The 23,509-nt window shown below is 34.7% G+C and overlaps 3 protein-coding genes across 8 annotated transcripts in view; all 3 read right to left on the reverse strand.

Annotated features, from left to right (window-relative positions):
- Positions 1 to 936: 936 nt before the first annotated feature.
- On the reverse strand, positions 937 to 10,484 carry clta (clathrin, light chain A). Of its 3 annotated transcripts, XM_073842816.1 has the most exons (7): positions 10,217 to 10,484; positions 7,165 to 7,193; positions 6,514 to 6,631; positions 6,307 to 6,418; positions 5,003 to 5,056; positions 2,782 to 2,817; positions 937 to 1,687 (listed from the first exon to the last, which is right to left on the reverse strand). In XM_073842816.1, exons 1-7 carry the CDS (start codon positions 10,401 to 10,403, stop codon positions 1,516 to 1,518), a joined length of 708 nt encoding a protein of 235 aa, XP_073698917.1. In that variant the 5' UTR covers positions 10,404 to 10,484; the 3' UTR covers positions 937 to 1,515. The 3 variants fall into 3 exon arrangements, with proteins under 3 accessions (XP_073698917.1, XP_073698918.1, XP_073698919.1); XM_073842817.1 differs by lacking the exon at positions 2,782 to 2,817; XM_073842818.1 differs by lacking the exons at positions 2,782 to 2,817; positions 5,003 to 5,056.
- A 913-nt stretch (positions 10,485 to 11,397) lies between these two features.
- On the reverse strand, positions 11,398 to 17,436 carry nansa (N-acetylneuraminic acid synthase a). Its single transcript, XM_073842992.1, has 6 exons — positions 17,229 to 17,436; positions 16,342 to 16,557; positions 15,955 to 16,054; positions 14,376 to 14,530; positions 13,411 to 13,677; positions 11,398 to 11,825 (listed from the first exon to the last, which is right to left on the reverse strand). Exons 1-6 carry the CDS (start codon positions 17,358 to 17,360, stop codon positions 11,616 to 11,618), a joined length of 1,080 nt encoding a protein of 359 aa, XP_073699093.1. The 5' UTR covers positions 17,361 to 17,436; the 3' UTR covers positions 11,398 to 11,615.
- A 1,940-nt stretch (positions 17,437 to 19,376) lies between these two features.
- The window catches only part of gne (glucosamine (UDP-N-acetyl)-2-epimerase/N-acetylmannosamine kinase), a 26,764-nt gene continuing 22,631 nt past the window's right edge, over positions 19,377 to 23,509 (reverse strand). For all 4 annotated transcript variants that reach the window (XM_073842115.1, XM_073842113.1, XM_073842114.1 and 1 more), the window contains 3 exons: positions 21,788 to 21,970; positions 20,266 to 20,382; positions 19,377 to 20,175 (listed from right to left, as the gene is read on the reverse strand). In XM_073842115.1, the coding sequence (XP_073698216.1) occupies positions 19,940 to 20,175; positions 20,266 to 20,382; positions 21,788 to 21,970 (536 nt within the window). In that variant the 3' untranslated portion in view covers positions 19,377 to 19,939. The remainder of the gene's footprint in view (positions 20,176 to 20,265; positions 20,383 to 21,787; positions 21,971 to 23,509) is intronic.

The raw sequence follows: 23,509 nt of genomic DNA on the forward strand, positions 1-23,509 counted from the left end.
GTTGGTCATGATATCTATGAAAAATAAATATCTAATTTCAGTCAGAATTTCTGGGGTTTCAGGCCACATCATAGAAACTGCACTTAAAATTACAAATGACTTGCTTCTGCCTTTTTTTTACTAGATCTTAGTGCTGCTTTCAATACTATAGATCATGACATACTCATAGGTCGATTACAAAACTATACAGGTAGGCTTTAAGATTTAGATACCACCTGTCCGATCTCTACCACTTTGTCTATTTTAATAGGGAATCATCTCAAACAGTAAAGTATGGAGTGCCACAAGGGTCTGGCCCAGGCCCTCTACGGTTTTCAACATGTTGTGCATTGGTAATATATGAGAATAATAATAATGTGGTTACATATATAGAGTATTGTCAGCATAACAATGGAAACTAGTCTTCCATTGTTATGCTGACGATACTCAACTATATGCGCCACTGGACCACAAAACTAGTCATAAGGGTACTTTTTTTTTATTTATGCATTATCATTATCTCTGCATACTACTAATCAAAAATTACGTTTTGATACATTTATGTAAAGAAATCTACAAAATATCCTTATTGAACATTAACATTCTAATGATTTTTGACATAAAAGAAAAATCGATAATTTTGACCCATACAATGTATTGTTGGCTATTGCTACAAATATACCTGTGCTACTGAAGACTGGTTTTGTGGTCCAGGGTCACATATTTTTTCTTACATGTACAAAATAACAGTACTTATTTCCTATTATATATATTTGAAAATATTTAGCATTTATTGCTAGAAAAATTATTTTGTACTGTTAAAAAGAATTATAGGCATGTAGAATTGTGTTAACTGAAATTTAATAAGTTTGCACTTTTTTAGATTAAAAAAAATATATAATTTTTCTTTTCCCAAACAATGCAAACAAAAAGTGAGTGGTAGTGATTCACAAACACTTAACATTTCAAATGTGTTTAATCATACTGAAACAGAATGGACAACATGAGGTGACATTCACTGGGGGTACAGCTCTGTTCTTCAACAACTTGTGCCATAATCTCACAATGAAGTGTAGCGGACCAGTCTTTATGTACATAGTTTCACACACACAGGCTAATATCCACCATCTGTAAACAACATACACAAGACGTTTAGTACTGTATTCCCGAACAGCTTACGAGGGAAATGCATAGATCGATAGTGTCACAACGCCACACACTGTCTCTACGTGGAAAAATGAACATTGAGTTTGGTCCTTAAAACAGACACTAAAAATAAAAACAATCTGAACGTTGATATATATGTATATATATTTATAGATGGGATATAGATATATATATATATATATATATATATATATATATATATATATAAACATATATAGATACACCCATATCATATTATGTAATAATATAATATAGATTATTTATATATGAAAATTGAGCTCAAAACCACTGGGAAGGGACCACAAAGGAGATCGATGTCGTGAAACCCAATGGCTGCTGGGACTTGTGGTTTGGAGGTCAAGGCAAAGCTTAACGGACGAGCGGGGCCTGTTTAAGGGAGATGAGGACTGAACGCATGCGGGAGACGTCCTTGGCCTGCTTGCTGGACTTGGGGTTGAAATCGCAAAGGCGCGCCACGCGCTCCCATTCCGTGCCGGGACTGTTCTCGTCCAGCTCCGACACCATGGCTTCCTCAGCCGCCCTGCCGACGAGAGAACACAATCAGCTTTGGAGAGAAACCGGAAACACTCTCAGACACATCCCGCTTAAGCACACAACCGCTGACCTCCTTCATGCTTTCAGAATTTAACTACAGATTGAAACACTGCTTTCCAGCAAACGTAACATATTTTGGAATTGTGAAGCTTCTAAAAGCTACTGTTTCACGAGGTTCTTCTTTAGGAGGTAAGAGGCAAGTGTACCAAAGCGGATGTGTCTGGGTGAAACTCAATGGTTATTTCCATCCAACAAGAATACATTCATAAAGAGACATTCTTCAGGTGACCACATCCAAAACAGATGGTAGTTTGAGCATCATGCCCCCAACCCACCATTACCAGAACTAGTCTTGATCTTGAAGGCAGGAAAAGGTTCCAGAACAGCCACAATCAAATTTTGCAGCGATTCAGATGGTTAAAACAATTTGTTGTACTTTGAAAGTCCTTGTTTTGTGGGACATTCCTCATCTCTTGGTGGTCAGAGGAATGTCAAGGAATCGCGTACGCTAATGAGCCTTCAACGTAGCGATTGACAGGCCAATTAGCTTATTTTAACCACTAAATCTTTGCGCAAGGGCTGGAAGTGCCATGCGTTGGCAGTGACCAAAAGCAGGGCCTTCTGCTGAGCATGGGGGAGCTAAACCAAGTTTCTGGCAAGCCAAACGCGAAAGAGCTCTGAACAGAAAAATCTTCGGAGAGCTTTTGGAGACCGTATTTGCCTATTCCCGTTTCCTCCCGGCCCGTTACCAACCCTTTCCGCTGCCGTGGACTCAGTCCAGTAGAGTTGCATTAGCCTCTCCACTATCACACAATATACACAGCAAAATGGGTATGAAAAGCCAATGAGGTAAATCACGGTCACAATCAACTACATCAACGCACAGGACTAGTGCACCAACACATCACCACAAAAGGACATCCAGAATCTTATTTTTAGCAGAAACATGTTGAGAATAAAGACAGCAATTCATTAGGGTATCAATTTGCAATAAGTAATATTTGTTCCCTGAGCATATTTGATTCTCTTGTCTTTATTTTTCTTTTTTTGTACTGTTTTTTTTTTTTCTTTTTACTTAACTGGTCTAGGCGGTAGCAAGGATGGTTAATGTGAGTGCTTAAAGGTGCATAGAGAAAAGAAAAACAAGGAGAAACAGATCACAAGTCAGATATATAGAAAACCAAAAGAAATGAGATTTATGCAGATGACCAAAGCAGGCATGCACTGTTCAAAACCCAAGTCATCTTAGGAGTGTTTCTAAGTGCGCTTAGCTTGCAGCCGTCATTGATGTATGCGCCGCGAGCGGCGTTCGGCGATCTCAACTGGCGCTTCAGTTGAGAGACGTTTACCAAGCAAAAGAAAAGCAGCTAATGTTTACAATAGTTCTGCAGAATAGGCAGAAGCAGTACGAGGTCTGTGATGAACATGAGGGCTGCAGAACTAAGAGGACAGTTACAGTTCTAATCTGCGACAGCTTTGCTCAACCTAGGCACACCGTATGCTAAAATATTCCTATTTCTAACAGAAGCAACTAGGTGTCCAGCCGAAGTACAAGCCGTTGGATAAAGGTACACCAAGTCTTGGTTTAAAGGGAACTTTGGGTATTACGACATGTATGGCTTAATATAACGTAAATTATGTCTCTTAATGAGACATGTAGAAAACCCATGAAAGCTTTGTTAACAAATCCACATTGGGGGCACCATTATGACAAAATGGTTGCGCTCAATGAGCTACCATCGCTACCTGTTTCTATTTTTACCGCAAAACACAAAAGCTTTTTCAAAAGTTTACATGTGGCAATGGATAAACGTAGGTTTAAACCAACTGCCGTACCTTTGATTTTTCCCCACAAGGAGTCTAAATGCTCTGGATATAGAGTGAAAGCCACGCTGAAAACTTCCTGTAGTGGCTGCGGCGTCATGACAAGAATTGGCATGTTTACATCCTGCCAGGATGGCATCTAGCGCTTCTTGTCTCTGCCGTTTGTGAACTCTTTCAGTAGTTGTGGTCTACTAAAAGCCTCTAAGCATCAGGGCTAAAGTGGAAAGAACAAAGACGCAGGTCTTTAAAAAGTTTTATTTGTCCACAGGCATCTTCCCATTGATCTTCTTGTCACTAGGAAAGCAATGAATACTTAGATTGTTTCTTTTGTTGCCCTTTGACTGCAACCAGAAGCCACACAATGTGGCATCGCATCAGTATTTTATTTTCAGAGTCGTGCTGTGGTAAAAATAGCAACAGGTAGAAGCAGTAGCTCATGGAGCAAACATTTCATGGCACCCCATAAAGTCCAAAATATGTATAAAACTATGTGGATTTTTAAAATAACATGTCTTTCATGGGTTTTCTGCTACATATTTCAGTAAGTGCCATCATTTATGTGATATTAAACCATACAACTCTTAACACCAGGGGTTTCCTTTAAAAAAAATAATAAATAAATAAATAAATAATAATAATGTTACTAAAAAGTAATATCATCCAACAAATGGAAAATTGAAATGTAAAAAAAGGGAACTGAATTGGTAGTCAAAGTCAGTAACAAAATCAGATAATGTAATAAAAAAAAAAAAAAATGACCTTGCGCATCTTTAAGAATAAACTGAAAAAATGATTTAGAAAGCAAAAGATGACAAACTTTAGGTGACAATGAAAAAAATAAAATAAAAAAGGAAAAAATTATTTTAGCAATTTCACCACTGGCTGGTTTATTTATTTTTTGACTGGCTTGACACGTAGTTGCTTAATTCACTAGAGGTGTATTACAGGGACGCTACTACTGCACTAAATAGAACTAGAATAAATCAATAATCTCAATTAATATTATTGTTAGACAATTATTAACATTAATCTCACAATTTATAAAAATTTTATAAAAATGACATCATATCCTGAATGTCAAGAAAATTCAGACATTGTGACAAATGCATGACACAAACATATGACAAAAAAAGGTTAAACATTTTGTAAATGACCATGGAAAATTAACAAAAATGTGAGACAAATGAGAAATGACTGAATGAGCAAGATGGATATAAAATCTGCTATGGAACTTAAACATGGGAGAAGGGGTGAAAAAAAAAAAAAAAAAAAGGGACAACATGCATTGTGTGCAGATTTATTTGTCCAATTAGTCTTTACAAAAACAAATAATCATCCTGATCTTTTATTATGAAGTTAACCAAAGGTTTGGTTAGAAATGTGTAAGACTAACAGGTGGCGAAAAAAGTTGAGATGCAGGAAAATGAGTTATTGAGAGATGCATGTGAAAAGAAAGGATGTTAGTTTAGCAACATACACATAACCAATCAGATCAGCGAAGGGTTGTTTGTAGAAATCCTCATCCAGCACCCTGGGAGTCCCAGAGGAGAGCAGCGAAGCAGGAGAGAACAGAGAGAGTGGTAAAAAGGAGAAAAATAACACTCATACAGAGCCAAAACACACTGCAGTGTTACCATACCAGTGTTAAGACCAGGCCAAGTACATAAAATAGACAACACGGCACACCAGAGAAAAAGACAGAGACAAACAGGACATACACAGACAAGGAACTCACATTCAGAGGAATTAGGACAGATATACAGAAAGAGATTTAAGGAGACAAGTCGTTTTTAATTGTATTAAAACATCTTCCAGGTTTTCACTGGAATGGATTGGGAAGCACAAAACATGCACTTTAAATGAAAGTTATTTCCCATTCAGCACAGCTATGAATAAAATGAATTCAAATGCTTTACTGAAGCAGAAAGAGCTTGCAGAAAGCTCCTTTTATTCTAATAGCATTATCATGTGACCAAAACACTGCAGAAGTGTCCAAGGGCACAATCAGCTGACCTTTCAACAAGGTCAGAGAGCTTCTTAACTATCCTCTCATATCATTAGTCTCACAACATCATAAAACAGTTAGACTAAATAGGAATGCTCCCTCAAAAATGATCCTGAATCATTTTAAATGTAATTTGTATTTTAAATGTTGTGAATGTGACACTGTTTACTATATAAAAAAAGTGAGGTAGTGTAAAATTAATTAAATTAATTCTTTAAAGGAACAGTTCACCCAAAAATGAAAACTTGCTGGAATTAAGGATTATAGACTCTTATTTTGTCCAGAAGTCTGAAGGATGGATGCATTTCTTAAAAAAAAAAAAAGCAGGTTTTTGCTTTACAAGATGATCATTGGTAGACTGACAACATGTGGATTACTTGTGGATTATTGTGACGCTTTCAATCAGCTGTTTGGACTCTGACGGCACCTATTCACTGCAAAGTATCCATTGGTGGACAGGTGACATAATGAATATATTTCTCAAAATAAAATAAATTTAATACATTTCTCCAAATCTCTTTCAATGAAGACACAAACCCCATCTACATCTTGGATGGCCTGAGGGTGAGCCATTTTAATTTTTGGGTGAACTATTCATTTAAGAATAACAATACTTTCCTTGAAATTCACTGTGTAAGCCAGTATACACCTTGATGTCACATTCAACGGACAAGCCATGCACTTTCTAGTGCTTTTCTAACCAAATCAGCAAGAGACTAGAGACTAGAAACTAGGCCTCTCTTATATATTTGAGCTGCTCGATTGGTGTCGTGTACCTGTTGTTGACTTTGGTCTTCTCCAGCTGCTCGTTCTGCCTGGTGTGCCACTCCTCCAGCTCCAGCTTTGCCTTCTCCTTCCACTCTGCCTCCTGCTTACGGGAGTTAGCATCTGAAAAACAGCAGAGGAAACATCTGTCAGCCCTAAATGAACTTCATAGTTTTAATACATCTTAAGGAGAACATATACATCTATGCTCAAGTTACCAAGCTCCTCCAGCCTCTCACGCTGCTCCTCTCTCCACTTCCTCAAGCTCTCCGGCTCTGTCTGCAACCGATCGACACTGGAGATGGCCGCATACAAGTCTGAAGGACCGTTACTCTCCTGCAGAACACAAACAGCACTAATTAGGAGTCTAAACCATACAATCTCAGTATACCACTTGTGACCCCCGGGCCACAAAACCAGTCATAATGGCATCAATAGCTGAATAAATAAACTTTCCATTGATGTATGGGTTAGGATAGGACAATATTTGGCCAAGATATGACTAGTTGAAAATCTGGAATCCAAGGGTGCAAATCAAAATATTGAGAAAGTCACCTTTAAAGTTGTCCAAATGAAGTTCCTAACAATTAAGTTTTGATTTATGACAGGAAATTTACTAAATATCTTAATGGAACATGACCTTTACTTAATATCCTAATGATTTTGACCCATACATTTTTGGCTATTGCTACAAATATACCTGTGCTACTTAAGACTGATTTTGTGGTCCAGGGTCACATTCAGTTGATACACTACTTTAGAGAATCAACTCATTTGGATTAGTGATTCGTCAACAATTTTAAGTAAGTAAGTTTATATATTCGATTTGGAAATACAAAACTGGCTTGTTACTGGATTCATGGTCTTACCCCATGCAGATCTCCATTCAATGCTCCACCTGCCAAGATAAAAAAGATAGAGAAGAATATGGATGTTAAAAATAGTCAGTGCCTAGTCAATTTTTCATGCTTTGCCTACAATCATTCTGTATAAATCACCCTCGAAATAATGATTGCGTAAAAACACATTAGACAAAGGCAGTTTAGAACAAATGAAAACTGTGGGCTTAATTTCCAGGGAATGCATGAATTGGTGGGGGGGTGAATGCAATACAAGTTGCTCTGGATAAAGGCACCTACTAAATATATAAAAGTAAACCGCTCAAAAAACACTAGTTCTTTTGCAGTAATGTGTAGTCCATGACAAAGCATTACTTTAGTGTTAAATTGGGGGGACAGGATATACTGTCTTTCCTCCTGGCCAATTCTCTGGTTTTGCTGACTTCTTTTCCTTTCTTCCTGAATCAATGAAAAACACCATGTAGCATTTCTATACTAGAAGTGATTTAATCAGCAATACTAAAATAAGCACACAATTAAAGACTAAATGCTTTCAGCACATGAAAATCCATTTTTAATTTTTAAAGTCTAAATTAATGAACAGACAGTATGCAGGCCTGACTGATTTTCTGCACACTGCATAGCACTTCCAAGACTGTTGTCTTCAGTCATCCTAGACCCAAGTCAGACTGTGCCTTTGTGCCTGTGAAACAACATCCCCATCATCATTTATTCAAACCCCTCGGCCGAAGCAACATTCAAGCCAACGGCCTGTAAAAAAAGGAATACCAGACACTAGCGTTGACTGGTATTTATAGTATTTTCCTCATTGTAATTAAACCACATTAAGACTAAAACTATTAACTATTTAATATCAAAATGCAACCTTTTTTTACCATAGAATAAGGTGTGCTTACTAACCAAAGGCAAAGGTCTCCAAAATACTATAATTTCAGAAAGCCTCTGGTATTAAATTAACGTGGAAGAGAGTAATTATAGAGTAGAGATTCAAGCTGTGAGATGCTTGGAATGGAAATACACATCTTGAAACCTAGTGAGCTGCCTACCTGAAGAGACTAATTTCAAAAGTATTAACTAATACAAATGTGTAAAACAGCATTTTCACGACGTGTCATCAATCTGCCATATTAGCGGCACTGAACGTAAACAATGCCACTGAACCAAACTAAACTTGCATATTTTGTTGTTTATTGCTATTGAAAATGGTCAGTTATTGTCATGTTCTGGGCTGTACTAATCGGTCGGACCAGGACAAACATTCAGAGTACTATAGACTGCCAGAAGTTTTAACAAATCAAGGAAGAGAGGGTAAAAAAAGCTGTCTGAGGAATAAAAGGCATTTGTGGTTCCCCAAACTGAACTAGGATTTCCAGGGCAAGAATCCTGACAACATTCATGTTTGTTCTAATCATTTCCAGTTAGGTAGGTGAAATATTAGGTAAATATTTTAATTAATACTGCTCGTACATATCTTTACCACCTATTAACTTTTTGTCAAAAAGTTTGTCAAAATGTTGCACCCTTTCCTGCTTACTAAGTCCTTCTCTATATGATTTAGCAGCTTCCACAATTTTTTTCCGTGGTTTAGACATCAAAAATTGGATTGTTGTTCACATCCAAGTATCTCCAATATGGCGGCACATCTGGGTCACTGACCAAACCGTGACGTAAATGCAAACCCTCTACATACCAAATGTGACCCTGGACCACAAAACCAGTCTTAAGTCGCTGGGGTATATTTGTATTAATACATTGCATGGGTCAAAATTTGATTTTTCTTTTATGCCAAAAATCATTCAGAAATTAAGTAAAGTTCATGTTCCATGAAGATTTTTTGTAAAATTCCTACTGTAAACATATCAAAATGTAATTTTTGATTTGTAATATGCATTGTTAAGAACCTAATTTGGACAACTTTAAAGGTGATTTTCTCAGTCTTTTTGATTTTTTTGCATCCTCAGATTTCTGATTTCAAATAGATGTATCTCAGTCAAATATTGTCCTATCCTAACAAACCATACATAAATAGAAAGCTCATTTATTGAGCTTTCATATGATGTATAAATCTCAGTTTTGTCAAATTTAACCTTATGACTGGTTTTGTGGTCCAGGGTCACAAATGCAACTGGCTTTGGATAAAAGCCTCCGCATGTTTCTGTGCATCAAAGACACTGCTGAATTATTAAAACAAACCTTTTCAGGCATCAAATAGATTATTTCTGACCTTTCAAATCAAATATAATCAAATCAAACATTTACAAACATGACAGTCACGTTTGAATCAATAATTTCTGTGCATTACAAGCATGTTCCAACTGTTGAATCGAATATTCAAATAACCAAATTTGCATTAAAATCACTCATTTTTGAGGTTTGATCACTCAATACGCTTTTTTTATACTTTTATGGTGCTTGTTATTCTATATAACGCTGTCTAAATAGGCATCTCAGTGGTTTTGACACAGCAGTGGTCCTGTCATAACCAAATCTAAAGGACGCCTGGACACTTCAGTATAAAGACTTAAGGAACTAACTTACTCTCTCTCTCCCTCTGATACACACAGCCTTTAGTCCAAAGGTCAATATATAATAAAAACCCTCGTTAAAGGAACTAGAATTTCGCTTATACAGTCAGTACTACAGTAAGCAATCGATACAAAAAGCGGTAAATGCGTTTTAAAAGACGAATATCTACTTTCTTACCGAATAAAATCGCGATTAGAGCGTTAACTGAGAGGTCTACCAGAGAGAGATTCATAAAGAGCTGAGTTAACAACGCCATTTTCCTGCTTTCTTTATCTACCAGTCCTGTATGTAAACCATTAGGACAGTCAACGGCTATTTGGATACGTTTCTGGCAGTGTGATCTATATAAACAACATTACCCCTATTATTTATACACACACCGCGGTACTTCATATAACGTTACACATACAGCTCTGAATGAAGGCTAGCTGGCTGGCTAACGAGAGAGTACAATCGTACTTAATTGTCAGTTTTAAGATTATAAAGACGTTTATTAATATCGATGTCGTGTTCGAGATCTGTCGTGTAAACCCACCGTCCGGGTCTTGGCTCAGGGATGAAGGCACTTCTCCGCTGTCCAGGATGCTGAAGCCCTCGTCATTCTCGATGCCCGCGATTTCACTCTCCTGCTGGGCCAAAAACGCTGCCGCTGGGTCTTCATCTGCCCCTACGCCGTTTCCTGCGCTTCCTTGAGGGGCACTGAGCATATCAAAATCGTCCATGGCTCGCTAAATGTGTTTAGAGAGAGAACAACTGAAAACACAAATCAGCCTACTGTCTTCCTCGTCGACGGCTCCAATGTCAGTGGGGGAGGTGGTTAAGAGAAAACGGACGCGAAGGAAACGGCCACTCAGCCAATCAGAGTTGTGTATTTTTGATGGGCAGTTCTATCGTCCATACAAATGACGACAAGCTGAGTCGCCGACCAATAAAATGACTAAACCGTGGCTGTGCGAGTCCCGTGATCACCAGCGTGCCCTGATAGGGCGTTGCAGCAATATATGACTGCATACGTATCAATTTATAATGAATATAAACACGGCTTGTCATGAAAAACTAACAGAGTAGTGCCCTTCACAGAAGAACGAATCATGCTGGACCTTCAAGGTCAACTAAAAGCAAGATATATGTATCATAGAAGCAGAAATATATATATATATATACAGCATGCAATGGTGATGTCCTGCATTCATGTATGGTATTTAAAAAGACAATTATGGTGCTACCATGATGTAAACAAATAAGATTTATGGTATTAACATGGCAAAAACCCAATTTAATTGATCAATAATGTGACCCTGCTTGGACCACAAAACAATATTTTGTTAATAATTGAGATTTAAACATCATCTGAATAAACTTTGAATTGATGTATGGTTTGTAAGGATAGGACAATATCTGGCTGAGATTTGACAGATTTGACACTAAGAAAATCGCCTTAAAAGTTGTCCAAATGATGTTCTTAGCAATGCACATTATTAATCAAAAATTAAGTTTTAATATATTGACAGTATGAAATTTACAAAATATCTTAATAGAACATGATGTTTACTTAATATCCTAATGAATAATTTTTACCCATACAATATATTGTTGGCTTTTGCTACAAATATACCCTTGCTACTTAAGACTGGTTTTGTGGTCCAGGGTCACATTTCTGGATAGTAATACAATCATAGGCATTTTTGATTTAATTCACATTTAAAATGAGACAGATTTCCATGTTTTAGCTCCATTTTTTATTCAACAGTTTTTGGCAAATATTAAACCATATAAACAGAATGAACAGCTTTTGTTGTATGGTTGCAATTGTCTTTGTCTGCCTAACAGACAAAACATAATGCCGTTTTAGAATAATGCATTTAATTTTGGCCAAAACATCTCAATTTTTTTCCAGTATGGTGAGGAATGACAGGCTGTGGAGACGGTTTTCCTCAAGCTTTGACTTTTTTGCCGTAGTTGTCGACTGCGTCCTCAGTGACGCTTTCATCCTCTTCGATGTCTATTGTCACTTTCTTCCCCACCAGCTGGAAGATGTCTTCTGGAGCTACACCCTTAGGTTCTGCTACTTTCACAGCCAGCATGTCTAGGGTTAGTTCTGTACCTTTTGGGATGGCTGTTTTTGCCACCACGGACTTCCCGAGCTAGAAAGGAGTGAAAGATAGAGAAGAAGAATTATAGGAATGTTTTGACAGAGCAGAGTAATTGAAGTCAATGTGGTTGTGCTAGTAAACAAAACATCCCACTGACATAAAAGAGAAGAAGTTAAGTTAAGGAGTAGTGATACTGGGTAGCCAATGGATAAATATGATGGTAAAAAAGGAAGAAAAGTGTAAGGAAACAGGAAGGAAACAGGGCAACAGCAGGAATGCAGTGGCAAGAATGCAACGTAAGATAGAAAGAGAGTGGAGCTGTAAAACAAAAGTGCTACAACAGTTCAAATGATTTGAACTGAAGCTTAAATCAAATGAAACATAAATATTTAATTAAAACTGAAAATTTATCAATTTAAATTAAATTAAAGCTATACAGAAATACTTATTAAAATGACACCAAATGATTAAACACAAACCTAAAATTAAAATAAAAGCTAAAAAATAATTAAAAATTAATAATGTAAGTTATTAAAAGTTAGTATAAAAAAAAAAACATACACTGCCATTCAAAAGTTTGGGATCAGTATGACTTGTAATGTTTTTAAAGAAGGCTCTTATGCTCATCAAGACATTTATTTGATCAAAAATACAGAAAAAAATAATGCTGCAAAGTGTTATCACAATATAAAATAATGGGTTTTATTTTAATATACATTTAAATATTTTTTCATGTGATACAAAGCTGAATTTTCATCAGCCATTACTCCTCTCTTTAGTGTCACATGATTCTTTAGAAATCATTTTAATATGCTGATTTATTATTTGAATCATCCATGTTGGCATTAGTTGTGCTACCAAATATTTTTTTGGAATCTGTGATACTTTTTTCAGGATTCTTTGATGAATAAAAAGTTCAAAAGAACAGCATTTATTCAAAATATAAATCTTTTCTAACAATCTAAGTCTTTGCTATCGCTTTTTATCAATTTAACACATCCTTGCTGAATAAAAGTAATAATTTCTTTAAAAAAAAAAAAAAGAATGAATAAAAACTTACTGAGCCCAAACTTTTGAACATTATTGTATATTGTTAGAAAAGATTTCTGTTTTAAATAAATGCTGTTCTTTTAAACTTTTTATTCATCAAAGAATCCTGAAATGTTTTTTTACAGGTTCCAAAATGTTTTTAAATATTATCTGTTTCAAGCACTGATAATAAATCAGCATATTAGAATGATTTCTGAAGGATCATGTGACACTGAATACTGGAGTAATGATGCTGAAAAATTCAGCTTTGATCAGAGGAATAAATTAAATATTTAATGTTTATTAAAATTAAAGAATGTTTAACATTGTAAAAATATTTCACAATATTTTATTTTTTGCTGTATTTTTGATCAAATAACGCAGCCTTGATGATTATTACTTATTTAAAATCCATTTAAAATCTTACTCATCCCAAACTTTTGAGCGGTAGTTTATTTTAAAAAAAACACTGATATAGCACAATTTTTAGAATTAGTACTTTTGAAAAATCCCTAACCCTAGGTATGAGCAATAGTAATAGTGAGGCTTGCCTCATATGTCATGACATGTGGAAAAAGGAATGCATTTGCACAGGTTCCTATTGTACCTTATCATGGCATGGCACCTCGCAGGGCAGCATGCGTTTCACCCCAGTGCCCAAAGCTCTCTCCACAAGGCGGATCGATCGCACTAGCTCCTTTAGCTCTTCGGGCACCAGAGATGCTTCATGATCGCTGCCTTTCCATTTCTTGTCCAAGGTCACGTGACGCTCCACGACCTTTGCTCCCAGTGCAACTGCCCCGACTGTGATGCTGATCCCACTTTCATGGCCTGAGTATCCAATGGGAATGTCTGGAAACTCTTTTTGATATTCCTGTAAGTTGAGGCAAAAAAAGCATGTATAAAATGCTACATGTGTTTACTTTATGGTGACTTAAAGGTTGTATCAGCGATTTCTAGCCTAAAACATAAAGTGTCAATTTCAGCTGATCTTTCTTCACGATCCGCTCGCTGTCTGCCCCATAAATTGTCTGTGAAAAAACCGCGTCTCTCTGGTCAGCCGAGGGTCCGAGATATGCCAAAAAAACAATCGGCGCTATCAACTATTCCACAGATAAACAAACAGTGTTCCAACCAATCAGCGTCAGGGGTTTGGTGTTGTGGACTTTCCTACTGGTGCAGGGATGTGAGGGAGGCGGAGCGAAAGTCCACAACACCAAACCCCTGACGCTGATTGGTTGGAACACTGTTTGTTTATCTGTGGAAAGGTTGGTAGCGCCGATTGTTTTTTTGGCATATCTCGGACCCTAGGCTGACCAGAGAGACGCGGATTTTTCACAGACAATTTATGGGGCAGGAAGCGAGCGGATCGTGATGAAAGGTCAGCTGAATTTGACACTTTATGTTTCAGGCTAGAAATCGCTGATACAACCTTTAACATGACATTCATTTACCTAATCATATAACTATATAAGAAAACATAAAAGTGCCAACCATGGTGATTCTGATTTTGATACACGTTCTGTGTTTAAAATACATAATATGGCTTGTGAAAAGAGCGAATTTCTTTACCGCAATAACCCGCAGGTTGACATCCTCAGCTTCCAGTGGATATGCACTAGTGCACTGCAGGATGCAGAAGTTTTGGTTGTGTTCCTTCACGGTTTCATAAACACGACGCATGGTCTCCATGGACTGCATACCGCTGGATACTACCATGGGACGTCCTGAACACACACAGACAAGCATCAGAGGTTAAATTTGTTTCTTAATTAGTATTAAGATTTATAAGATTTATAACCTTTCCATACCAGGACTGCATGTATTTAATGTAGTAAATAAATGTACCGTTTTCTACTTTAATACATTTTATAATGTGCTGATTAAAATTTTTAGAAACCTGATACATTAATTTCAGGATTATTTGATTAATAAAAAATTCAACTGAACAGCATTTATTTGAAATAGAACTCAAATAAATAAATAAACTTTTATAGATTATATAAATAAACATTATAAATGTCACTTTTAAACAGTGCGTATGAGAATATATTTATATTAATACTTTTTTTTTTTAAGTATTTATAAATTATTTTTATTTATACACTACCGGTCAAATGTTTTTGAACAGTAAGATTTTGAATGTTTTTTTTTAAGTCTCACCAAGCTCCATTTTTGAAATATTTTTACTATTTAAAATAACTGTTTTCTATTTCAATATATTTTAAAATGCAATTTGTGATTTCAAAGCTGAATTTTTATCATCATTACTCCAGTCACATGATCCTTCAGAAATCATTCTAATTTTCTGATTTGCTGCTCAAAAAAACATTTTTATCATTATTGATATGTTGAAAACAGCTGAGTATATATTTTTTCAGGTTTCTTTGATGAATAGAAAGTTCAGAACAGCATTTATATGAAATAGAAATCTTTTGTAACATTATAAATATCTTTATCTTCACTTTTGACCAAATTAAATCATCCTTGCTAAAAAAAAAAAAAAGCATTATTTTCTCCAATAAAATATAAATAAAATTATACTGCCTCCATGCTTTTGAATGGTATAGTGTATAATGTTACAAAAGCGTTTTATTTCAGATAAATGCTTTAATCAAATCTTTTTATTCATCAAAGAATCCTGAAAAAATGTACTCAACTGTTTTAATATTGATAATAATGATAATAAAAATGTTTTTAAAACAGCAAATCAGCAAATTAGAATTATTTCTGAAGGATCATGTGACACTGAAGACTGGAGTAATGAAGCAAAAAATTTTGCTTTGATCACAGGAATAAATTACATTTTAAAATATATTCACATAGAAAACAGTTATTTGCAATAGTAAAACTATTTCACAATATACTGCTTTTGTTGTATTATGGATCAAATAAATGCAGGCTTGGTGAGCAGAAGAGAATTCTTTAAAAAGCAAAAAAAAAATAATTTTAAAAAAATTCTTTTAAAAAATCTTACTGTTCAAAAACTTTTGACTGATAGTGTATGTGGTGTATGTGGTTAAATAAAATGAGGGGATTTACCAAGAACATTAGTAAACATCTTTAAGATATTTAATCAGTAATATTAGTAAATAAAATAATAATAATAATAATAATAATAATAATACATTTAAAAAGGTAAAAATCAGACCTTTTTGGGCAGTTTTTTTGAGGTAGGGGAAGTTGTTGGTGTCTCCAGATCCAACTTTGAAAAAAGGCACATTGAGCTCGTGTAGAAATTCTACAGCCATCTTAAAGACACAACAAGAAACACTACAATTAACATACTTGACATTAACAATATAGTGCCATGGAACACATTAAAGTACCACCAGATACCAAAGCATCCTATGCATCACTGTGCCATGGTACTACTACAGTACTTTTGTAAGAGCTAGCTGTAATATTCAGATTACCAATGAGAAATATTACAATTGATGTGACCAGAAGGCTAATGACAGCTTTCCTTAATATCGGCTAGCCTGAAGCCAAAAGATTATACAGATAAAATCAGATAATAGTCTAATACTCTGCTCACCTCGTCCATTCCGGACGCAGTGAAGAAGATGCCCACTTCTTTAGCATACTGCTGCAGCTCTCTGTATTGCTCATGGCTGAACTCTAGATGGCGCTTGTGCTCTCCGTATGTTTTTCCCCAAGAGTGTTTGGAGGTGTACGGCCGCTCCAGGGCTTTCTTATTGAACTTAAACTCCAGCTCACTCTTCTGAAACTTCGCACAGTCTGCCCCACAGTCCTAAAAAAGAGGAGGAATAGTTACGTGCAATATATCATGTCAGACACAATGCAAAATAACGAGACCTTAAAACACATAACGACAGAAAAATAGTAAATAATATTACAGAATAGAGTTTTACAGTATACAATATTATATTTCATAGTCTTAAAATATACTGTTATGATATATACATATGGTTTATTACTATATATATATATATATATATATATATATATATATATATATATATAATACAACATATTTCAATTTTTATGAATAATTTCATTGTGAAATAAATGCACAGTATACTTTTTTCTTCAGAAAAGAACCTCAAATCAGCACACGAACTGGCATCTGTATCCATTAACAACGTGTAAAAATTGTTTATAAATCACTAAACTAAAACTAAATTTCAATATTAAAACTTTAAATATATTCTGCGGCATGCTTTCAAAATGTAAGGAAGTGATTTGAGATGAATGAACATTTCCAAGTATTTTATGTACAGTATCAGATGAAGCAGTAATCTGACTCCTGTCGTGCACTGAACCACTGACTGCTGGGACAAACATTTTAAAACTTATGAACTACTGTAAACAGTTCCCAAAACAAATGTGCAAAAAAAAAATTTACTTCCGCCAATAATAAACGTACCGTACCGATGTTGACGAATACAAACAAACTCATACCTTTGCCATTTTGATCATTTTCTTGGCGATTTCAATGTCTCCCTGATGATTCTGTCCGATTTCTGCAATAATGAAACATGGGTTGTTCCCTCCGATCATGCGACCGGGACATAACTCAAATTTAAGAGGCATTTTCAATCCAGATGGACAAATACAGCACGAAAGGCAACAGAAATGACAGGAGGAGAGTCTGTCTCACTGCTTTACACGCGTCAAATGCCGATATGAAAGAGTCAGTGGAACTTCCGGGTTTATTTGTGCACACGCCCATGCGTTTCAAAATCAAAGTTCTCTTTTTTCCATTTTTATTATTCATCATCTTTAGGGGGTTCTTTTGTTAAATAGATAATGTTTTAACATATAAAGTAATGGTTTAACCTAATAAAAAGTATTTTAGTCCAGGGACATTAAACATATTCTGCCACACTTTGTGTTCTTTGAAGTAACTTATGTCTGTATATGTGACCCTGGACCACAAAACCACCAGTCATAAGTGTCTATTTTTTTTTTTATTTAGAGTCATACATCTTCTGAAAGCTGATTAAATGAGCTTTCCATCGATATATGGTTTGTTAGGATAGGATATCCTAATATTTGGCCGAGATACAACTATTTGAAAATCTGGAATCTGGCTATATTTAGGAAATCGCCTTTAAAATTGTCCAAATGAAGTTCTAGCAATGCATATTACTAATCAAAAATTAAGTATATTTACGGTAGGAAATGTACTAAATATTTTCATGGAACATGATTTTTACTTATTATCCTAATGGTTTTTGGCATAATAGAAAAAATATATAATTTTGAGCTGTACGATGTATTTTTGGCTATTGCTACAAATATACCTGTGCTACTTAAGACTGATTTTGTGGTCCAGGGTCACATATTCTGAAGTGTTTGCTTGAACAAAAACTGGAATTTATTTATTTAATTTGAATTTGATAGCAGGACATTTGCCTCTAGGTGGCTCAGCAGAGGATACCAACTACCAACCAAGCATAAAAAAGCCTAAGCTCTCCCAAAGGATATGCAAATATGTGTCATTAGAGGTGTAACAATGTATTCAATAGATCATATGGTTAAACATATCCAAATTGGTTTAAGAAGAGTCATTTTTAGAAGGGTATAAAAACTTGCAAAGAAACAAAAAGGAAAGTATTGCATTTTAAATAAACTATATATTATTCGTATACACACACAAAACATATACAGCGCAGTCCAGTAATATTGGCACCCATGGTAAATATGAGCAAAGTCGGCTGTGAAAATAAATCAGCATCTTTTATCTTTTTAATCTTTCATTCAAAAAAAATCACAAAATTCTAACCTCTCGTTGAAGTAAAACAATTGAAGGTGGAGGGAAACTCACATTATGAAATAAATGTTATTCTCCAACCCATGTTGGCCACAATTATTGGCACCCCTAGAAATTCTTATGAGTAAAATTCTCATTCATTAATGTTTTTATTAGCACACCAGGGTGACTAGGAGCATGAAACTGTCCTGTCATGACTTCCTGTTTTACAGAATTATAAATATGAGGACCACAAAGGCCCTTAATCATCCATCACAAGGAGTAAAACCAAAGAAAAAATGCAGTTGTATAGATGTGCAGAACAAGATTGTTGAGCTTCACAAAATAGAAAGTGGCTGTAAAAAAATAGCCACAGCATTGAAAATCCCCATTTCCACCACCAGGGCAATAAATAAGAAGTTCCAATCAACTAAAGATGTTATAAATCTTGCTGGAAGAGGATGTGTTTCTAGTTACTGCCCAGTGAGGAAAAAGTGGCCAAAGACTCTCCAAGGATCACAGCTGGAGAATTGCAGACATCAACTGATCCTAAATCCTATCTATATTTAAAGGAAAATAGAGGAAAATCACCTTTAAAGTTGTCCAAATGAATATCTTAGCAATGCATTTTACTAATAAAAAAAGTTTTGATATAGTTACAGTAGGAAATTTACAAAACATGATCTTTACTTAATATCCTAATGATTTTTGGCATCAAAAGAAAAATCGATAATTTTGACCCATACAATGTATTGACGGCTATTGCTACAAATATACCAGTGCTACTTACGGCTGGTTTTATGCTCCAGTGTCACATATTCTATTAATATATTAAAACAGGTAATAAAATGACATTTTGTTTTCAATAATTTTAATGTACATATAATGCAAAAGATATTACAGGTTCTTTTATTCAAATTAAATATTAAATTAGCGTCATACTAAACAAACATATTCCATTCATTCAACAGTTCGTTCTGAGTGAATGAATAAAACATATGGTGCTCTGAAGACAATAAAGGCTTGGCAAGAAATGAGCATAAGGCAAAAAGGAGATCAAGACAGTCTCCATGAAAAACGCAAACAATAGAAAGCAAGACAAAGACAGAACGGGAGATGAAACCACAGCAGTTTTTATAGCAGCCTCTCTGTAACAAATACCCCTTTAGTTCCACTGTACAAATATTAAATAAAAACCATCCTTCACTTAAACTATTCTTCAAAATAAAAATAAATCATTTATTATTCATTTGATCCCAAATAATAGCACCTAAATGTGACTACAGTAAAAACTAGACAAATAAAAGTGTTTAGGTCAGGCATAAAAGCCACTATGATCCTAACAAGGACATAGCACATGATTGGCCCTCGGTTTTTAAGTCTGTAACTGATTGGTTCCTGGTTTTTTCGAGCTCTTTCAGTAGGTACGACGGGTGGCGTAGTCCAGTACCATGCTGGCAGCACCCAGCAGCGCGGGATCCTCCAGCTCAGACACCATGACCTTGGTCTCCTGCGCTGAGACGAGAGCACGCTGACTGACCACCTGACGAACTGGATTCTCGTAGTGCGCCGCCAGGACACCGGACAGGACCACTAGAGATGGGTTGATCATATGCAGGATGTTCACGATACCCAAACCCAGGGCAGTTCCCGCTGTTTAGGAACAGAAAAGAGGCCGTTGTTGTTTTTTCCACTACAAATATGCTTTAAAATAATTCATGTACTTGAATACATGTGTCTTACCAGTATGAAGTACACTCTCGGCTTTGGAGTTGCCGAGGCGAGCAGCATTGATGAGATGGATAGCATTCACTTGTTCTTTGTTATTCACAGTCATTCCTTCCACCATCAGCAAATCCTCTGTCATCAAATATAAAAGAAACATATAATTAATTTTTTGTACTTTATCTTGGCAACATTTGTTATGCATGGCTCTTTCATTACAAACCTTGATTCTGATTTATATACACTACCAAGTCAAAAGTTTGATTTTTAATATTTTTTAAATGAGTCTCGTATGCTCTGCAAGCCTGCTTTTATTTGATCCAAAATACAGCAAAAGCAGTGATATTGTGAAATATTTGTACTATTTAAAATAATTGCTTTCTATTTTAAAATGTAATTTATCCCTGTCATTTTCAGCATCATTCTTCAGTGTCACATGATCCTTCAGAAATCATTATTATCATATATACATCAACATTTTTCCCCAAAGATCAGCATTTATCTGAAATAAAAAGCTTTTGTAACATTACACGCTATTTCTTTTCAAAAGCTTGGAGTCAGTATTATTTTTTATTTTTTGGGGGGAAAGTAATACTTTTACTTAGCAAGGATGCTTTATATTGATCAAAAGTGATGAAGACATTTGCAATGTTACAAAAGATTTCTATTTCAGATAAATTATGTTCTTATGAACTTCACATTCATCAAAGAAACCAGAAAAAAAATTCTACTCCGCTATATTTAACATAATAATAATATTAGAAGGATTTCTGAAGGATCATGTGACTGGAGTACTTATGCTAAAAATTAAGCTTTTAAAACACAGTGATACATTACATTTTAAAATATATTCAAACAGAAAACATTTATTTTAAACAGCAAAAATATTCTAAAATTGTACTGTTTTTGCTGAGATTTCTTTAAAAAAAAAACATACAAATCTTACTGTTCAAAAACTTTTAACTGGTAGTGTATATCAATCTAATATATATTGCGTATAATATATTAAAATCAAAAGTTATATCTGTTCATTTTTGAATAATTTTTAAATACATTTCTGTTTATTTAATGAGCCTGAGCTGATAAACATAAAAGTTTTATTGTGCCAAATGTACTGCTTACTGTTAATTTAATGGGATCTTATTGTAAACCATACATTCAAATAAACCGTCACTAAAATAACTTCAGACATCTATTAAATGTTTTTTTTTATATTTTGTTGAGACTACAGAAAAATGTTAGTAGGTGTCGCTACTCCTACGCCACGTTGTCAATTAAGATGCAATGTCATATCAGGGTTGGGTCCGTTTTTGTCTTTAAAGAATGTTTAGATAAAGGCTGGAGGCGAAATATGAGGTTTGACAAAAGGACACTACATGTTCAGACAAACACAAATAATATTGAGGGTTACATCACCGTTAACGGTGACGTTTCACAGGAATATAAACCAGTTTAGTTATTCACTATCAAATGAAACAATGTGCGACAGAGAGGGTGAGGCTGATAAGCGTGTTTTAGTTTAACAGTTGGCTGCCTTTACCGTCATGGAGTCTCTTTGCTTCTCTCTGCAGGGCGAGACCTGAAGAGTAGGCCTCTATGCAGCCGTGGCCACCACACATGCACTCTGGTCCTTCCAATGAAACCACAATGTGTCCCAATTCTGCCGCGCAGAACGTATTGCCGTGGATCAGTTCATTATGCTGGATTATACCACCTCCAATTCCTGCACATATAAAACAACAATCAGTTTTAGTCTTCATTTATGCAGGTACATGGCAGAAATCTGTTTGATCGTGTATTTCTAATACCTATATACTGTACACACACCTGTATCAGTTCAAAAGAAAAACATTATTTCAGTGTTTCCTGGTTGATTAAATTAGTGCCACATGACTTGATATAGATTAGGCTGTTAAACAATGAATCGCAATTAATCATATCCAAAATAAAAGTGTTCATATAATATAATTAAAAAAAATATTTGCATACCCACAAATGTATTATATAAACACAAACATTTAGAGGATTTATTTACAGGATACAGTGACAATATTTGTGTGTACTGCAAAATAATCATTCAGAAGTCGATAAAAGTCATAAGAGTTCATAACTGATATGGAAAAATTTAAAAAATCAAGCATAAAAGTAACAATATATATACAGAGAGAGAGAGAGAGAGAAAGAAAGAGAGAGAGAGAGAGAGAGAGAGAGAGAGAGAGAGAGAGAGCATTTTATTTAAAATATAAATATTTTGTAGCATTATAAGTGTATTTACTGTCACTTTTGATCAAATTATTCATCCTTGCTGAATACAAGAAAAAAAAAAAAGAATAAAAAAATCCTGCTGACCCCAAACATTATTAACATTATATATATTACTATCTTTAATATAAGACTATTATATATAATATATACACTACCAGTCAAAAGTTATGTATTTTTAATGATTTTTAAAGAAGTCTCTTCTGCTCACCAAGCCTGCATTTATTTGATCCAAAGTACAGCAAAAACTGTACAATTTTGAAATATTTTTACTATTTAAAATACCTGTTTTCTATTTGAATATATTTTAAAATGTAACTTATTCCTGTGATTTTAAAAGCTGAATTTTTAGCATTATTACTCCAGTCACATGATCCTTCAGAAATAATATTCTGTAGTAATAGTAATATTCTGATTTGCTGCTCAAAAAGCATGTATTATTATTATTACTATTTTGAAAACAGTGGAGTAGAATTTTTTTCAGCTTTCTTTGATGAATAATACATTCAGAAGAACAGCATTTACCTGAAAAAAAGTCTTTCGTAATATTATAAATGTCTTATCATCACTTTTGATTAATTTAAAGCATCCTTGCTAAATAAAAGTATTAATTTCTATAATTATACTGACGCCACGCTTTTGAGCTTTTGAGTATATAACGTTACAAAAGCTTTTCATTTAAGATAAATGCTAATCTTTTGGATCTCACCCTTTATCAAAGAATATTGAAAAAAAAATCAACTGTTTAAATATTGATAATAATAATAATAATAATAATAATAATAATAATAATAAATGCTTCTTGAACAGCAAAATCAGCAAATTAGAATGATTTCTGAAGGATCATGTGACACTGAAGACTGGAATAATGATGCTGAAATTTTATCTTTGACCACAGGAATAAATTATATTTTCAAATAATTTCAAATATAAAACAGTTATTTTAAAATAGTAAAAATATTTCTAAATTTGACTGTTTTTGCTGTACTTTGGATCAAAT

Source organism: Garra rufa, chromosome 6, assembly GCF_049309525.1.
Source record: "Garra rufa chromosome 6, GarRuf1.0, whole genome shotgun sequence".
Classification (NCBI taxonomy): Eukaryota; Metazoa; Chordata; class Actinopteri; order Cypriniformes; family Cyprinidae; genus Garra; species Garra rufa.

Coding starts and splice junctions, on each gene's coding strand:
- clta (XM_073842816.1), bottom strand. CDS start 10,403: ATGGACGATTTTGATATGCTCAGTGCCCCTCAAGGAAGCGCAGGAAAC. Junction 6,419..6,513: donor TGAGAGGCTGGAGGAGCTTG/GTAACTTGAGCA, acceptor GCTGTTTTTCAG/ATGCTAACTCCCGTAAGCAG. Junction 2,818..5,002: donor GCTGATCTGATTGGTTATGT/GTATGTTGCTAA, acceptor TGCACCTTTAAG/CACTCACATTAACCATCCTT.
- nansa (XM_073842992.1), bottom strand. CDS start 17,360: ATGCCTCTTAAATTTGAGTTATGTCCCGGTCGCATGATCGGAGGGAAC. Junction 14,531..15,954: donor CAAAAAAACTGCCCAAAAAG/GTCTGATTTTTA, acceptor GTGTGTGTTCAG/GACGTCCCATGGTAGTATCC. Junction 13,678..14,375: donor TCAACCTGCGGGTTATTGCG/GTAAAGAAATTC, acceptor CTCAACTTACAG/GAATATCAAAAAGAGTTTCC.